This window comes from Dendroctonus ponderosae, unplaced genomic scaffold (assembly GCF_020466585.1).
Source record: "Dendroctonus ponderosae isolate FM_Combo_2020 unplaced genomic scaffold, Dpon_F_20191213v2 Dpon_F_20191213_5, whole genome shotgun sequence".
NCBI classification, from domain to species: domain Eukaryota; kingdom Metazoa; phylum Arthropoda; class Insecta; order Coleoptera; family Curculionidae; genus Dendroctonus; species Dendroctonus ponderosae.
In genome coordinates this window covers 15,189,420-15,193,673 of record NW_026018715.1, presented here as the reverse complement: position 1 = coordinate 15,193,673, position 4,254 = coordinate 15,189,420, and the positions used below count along the sequence as shown (strand labels likewise).

Genomic DNA, 4,254 nt, shown 5'->3' with positions numbered 1-4,254 from the left:
TTATTTTCTTTGTTTTCATATTGTTCTATCTTGTCACATTTTTCAGAGGACCATTTTTCCTTTGCCTCCCTAGTGTTTTTGTGAATTTCACAGTACTTTCTGTTGTTTTTACCTTTGTGTTTCCGCCTTTGGCCCATTATCTCTTGTGTCATCCACTCTTGTTTTTTTGTTTTTATCCTTTTGCAAATATTTTTCACAATTTGCTTGTATAGGGTTTTTGAATTTATCCCATTTGTCTTGTGCTTTACTCGTGTTGTGGTTGGTTTTCTTTAAATCGTTAGTCAGCGATTCCTGCACTTGTTTCCGAATATTTCCGTATATATATTTATATACAGAAATATATATGTATTTCTTGGGCGGTGCCTTCTTGATTCGTTTCAACCTCAGTTCAAACCTACACACAACTGGAATGTGGTTTGAGGGGACATCTGAAATGAAAACTGATGAAGAATGAAACTAATTAAGCATGTTTTCCTTTAATTTATTCTCAAAGCTGCTTAAGGGACTTAAGTGATGGAGACCTCTTTGGAATTTGATCATTTTCGGACAGTAAATAATAGCAAAAAGGCCCCGATCCGCGCCTATTAATAACGTTTGGTGAATACAAAATCATACATCACTTTCGCCCTAATCTCCGTCTAACGTAGGCCGACAGTAATTAACATGGATATTCCGGTCTGGCCGCAAAATGCTCGTAAACATTGATGTAGGGAATACGTTTATGTCATACATATCTAGTGCACAGAGAGAGCTATTTGAATATATTTTAGGGATTTTTCTGGTTAATGCAGATTGGTTCTTTGTGGCTGAAAATTGCGTTTTCCTGTTGCAGTCGCCAGTTTTCTTCATTTTTGCTTCCAACTTTTTAGGGGTTAGAAACTTCTCATCAAAAATAATCCTCTAACTAAAAGGCTATGACGCCAAAACATGTATTTTCAATCTCGTTTTGAGATTCGCGCTTTTAAGCCTAGACAGTTTGTAAAATTTTCGGATTTTGCCTTATTACTCCTTAAAGGTTAGGAATTTCTCAGAAAATTTTAGTAGCAAAATAAATACTTTGAAATTCTTTATCTAAAAGGTCCGGAGGACTAAACATGTATTTTCAACCGTTTCTGAGATTCGAGCTTTTAAGCCTCGACAGTTCATAATTTTTCACATTTTCACTTGTTTCTGTTTAAAGCTTCGAAATTTCTCATAAAACTTTGCAGAAAAATAAACTTCTTGAAACGCTTCATCCAAACCTCGTGTGGACTAAACATGTATTTTCAACCGTTTCTGAGATTCAAGCTTTTAAGCCTCGACAGTTTATAATTTTCCAAATTTTCTCCTGTTTCTCTTTAAAGCTTAGGAATTTCTCATAAAATTTTAGCACCAAAATAAATACCTTAAAATGCTTCATCTAAAAGGTCCTCAGGACTAAACATGTATTTTCAACCGTTTCTGAGATTCAAGCTTTTAAGCCTCGACAGTTTATAATTTTCCAAATTTTCTCCTGTTTCTCTTTAAAGCTTGGGAATTTCTCATAAAACTTTAGCAGCAAAATAAACTCTCTGAAATGCTTCATCCAAAAGCTCATGTGGACTAAAGATGTGTCTTCAACCGTTTCTGAGATTCGCGCGTTTAAGCCTCGACAGTTTATAATTTTCACATTTTCTCTTGTTTCTCTTTAAAGCTTCGAAATTTCTCATAAAACTTTAGCAGCAAAATAAACTTCTTGAAACGCTTCATCCAAACCTCGTGTGGACTAAACATGCATTTTCAACCGTTTCTGAGATTCAAGCTTTTAAGCCGCGACAGTTTATAATTTTTCATATTTTCTCTTGTTTCTCTTTAAAGCTTGGGAACTTCTCATAAAACTTTAGCAACAAAATAAGCTTCTTGAAATGCTTCATCCAAAAGCTCATGTGGACTAAAGATGAGTTTTCAACCGTTTCTGAGATTCGCGCGTTTAAGCCTCCACAGTTTATAATTTTTCACATTTTCTCTTGTTTCTCTTGAAAGCTTCGAAATTTCTCATAAAACTTTGCAGAAAAATAAATTTCTTCAAATGCTTTATCTAAAAGGTGATCAGGAATAAATATATATTTTCAACTGTTTCTGAGATTCGCGCGTTTAAGCCTCGACAGTTCATAATTTTTCACATTTTCTCTTGTTTCTCTTTAAAGCTTCGAAATTTCTCATGAAACTTTAGCAGCAAAATAAACTTCTTGAAATGCTTTATCCAAAAGCTCATGTGGACTAAACATCTATTTTCAACAGTTTCTGAGATTCGCGCGTTTATGCCCAGACAGTTTATAATTTTTACATTTTCTCTTGTTTCTCTTTAAAGCTTGGGAATTTCTCATGAAACTTTAGCAGCAAAATAAACTTCTTGAAATGCTTCATCCAAAAGCTCATGTGGACTAAACATGTATTTTCAACCGTTTCTGAGATTCGCGCTTTTAAGCCTCGACAGTTTATAATGTTTCCCATTTTCTCTTGTTTCTCTTTAAAGCTTGGGAATTTCTCATAAAACTTTAGCAGAAAAATAAACTTCCTGAAACGCTTCATCCAAACCTCGTGTGGACTAAACATGTATTTTCAACCATTTCTGAGGTTCAAGCTTTTAAGCTTCGACATTTTATAATTTTCCACATTTTCTCCGGTTTCTCTTTAAAGCTTAGCTTCTCATAAAATTTTAGCACCAAAATAAATACCTTAAAATGCTTCATCTAAAAGGTCCTCAGGACTAAACATGTATTTTCAACCGTTTCTGAGATTCGCGCTTTTAAGCCTCCACAGTACATAATATTTTCACATTTTCCCTTGTTTCTCTTTAAGGCTTAGGAATTTCTCTTAAAACTTTAGCAGCAAAATAAATATCTTCAAATGCTTTATCTAAAAGGTGATGAGGACCAAACATGTATTTTCAACCGTCTCCGGGATTCGCGCTTTCGAACTTCGACAATTCTTTTCACTGTTTAGGTACCTTTTTAAACCAGATTATGAAGAGCTTGAGTGTTTCAAGTTCCAATTTTTGGCAAATGCCATTCCAGAATCTTCCAAATTGCCACCGCTACTTGACATGGAGCCTCAGGCTTTATCACAATGAACTTTGCGGATGAAAAACGCCTCTAAAGTACGCAGCAAGTGAAAAAAATCGCCATTTGTGGTTGATATATTCGACTGCAGGTCAGCGCAGTTTTTCATCTCCCAAAAGCCACTAGCTGGACAATAAAACTTAACGCGTTTGCTGTGTATGTGGCCACAAAGCCGCATTTCCCAATTTACTTAGAATTAATAAATTCCTCTCCATTAGGCCATTCGCGCAAATACAGCGGCCGAGTTTGCATTTTGCATGTTAGCGAAATACGCTCGCAGCAGCTGATAATTGCAATTGGTTTATGGCATGCAAACGATACCGCAAATTAATTGCGTTATTTCCACACTTTGGGCCTGTTTGTTCGGATATCAACTTATTAATTGCGTTAACAATTCCCGGTCAAGAGTGGACATCCGACTGCTTTGAAATGCCTGCAGAAATGCGCACTTTTCCGATGCGATATGCCAAAAGGAGTTGGTTTATTGCGCCTCAAAGCCTGAATGGTATCGGAAAATTCGATTTTCCGCGACTACAATCCGGATTCACACAAACAGCTTTGGGGAAACCGTTCCGAAGGAATGCGAATGTCTTTATAACGCCAATTTCCACCAGCTTTCCTTTGCTCTTATCCATTTCATGTTTTCAATGTGTTCAGGTTAAAGGGGTTGATGGCAACTTAAACTTTTTTTGGCCCCTAGTTGTTGAGCCAGAAGGTGGGGGCCCCAAAGTCTTCAGCCGCTGAATACTACGTGCAAAAGGCCAACCGCCTACTATGGGAGCACATGAGCAAATATGCGCTAAAAGACACCGCAGAAGGCGTGGACATGCTAAGGTGAGTAGGTGAAAACGTAAAAGTTTGCAAAAACTTCTGCTGGCTGAACTCCCGGACTGTTCCAGGAATGGTTCCCTGGACATTCTGATAGCAGACACGCCCATCTTGGACTATTATCGCGCAACTGACCATGGATGCAAATTGCAAAAATTCGGCGACACCATCAATGAGGACACCTACGCGATTGGAATGGCCAAAGGATTTCCTTTAAAGGTACTTTACAGTTCAGTTAAAATCGCTTCCTTGGAAAGGGAGTTTTTAAAACAATTTTCATTTCGATTGATATGGATTTCAGCTTCAAGATACAACTGTTCGCTATTACAGGCTTGTGAGAATATAT

At 37.0% G+C, this 4,254-nt stretch overlaps 2 protein-coding genes across 2 annotated transcripts in view; one reads left to right on the top strand and one right to left on the bottom strand.

Moving 5' to 3' along the window:
* Window positions 1-4,254, bottom strand: part of LOC109542034 (muscle-specific protein 300 kDa) — a gene marked incomplete in the record, with an annotated part of 344,492 nt that overhangs the window by 35,667 nt on the left and 304,571 nt on the right.
* LOC109544205 overlaps window positions 1-4,254 on the top strand; it is a gene marked incomplete at its 3' end in the record, with an annotated part of 79,938 nt that overhangs the window by 59,033 nt on the left and 16,651 nt on the right. The window contains 2 exon segments of the mRNA XM_048666355.1: window positions 3,781-3,914; window positions 3,980-4,127. Coding sequence (XP_048522312.1) covers window positions 3,781-3,914; window positions 3,980-4,127 — 282 coding nt within the window.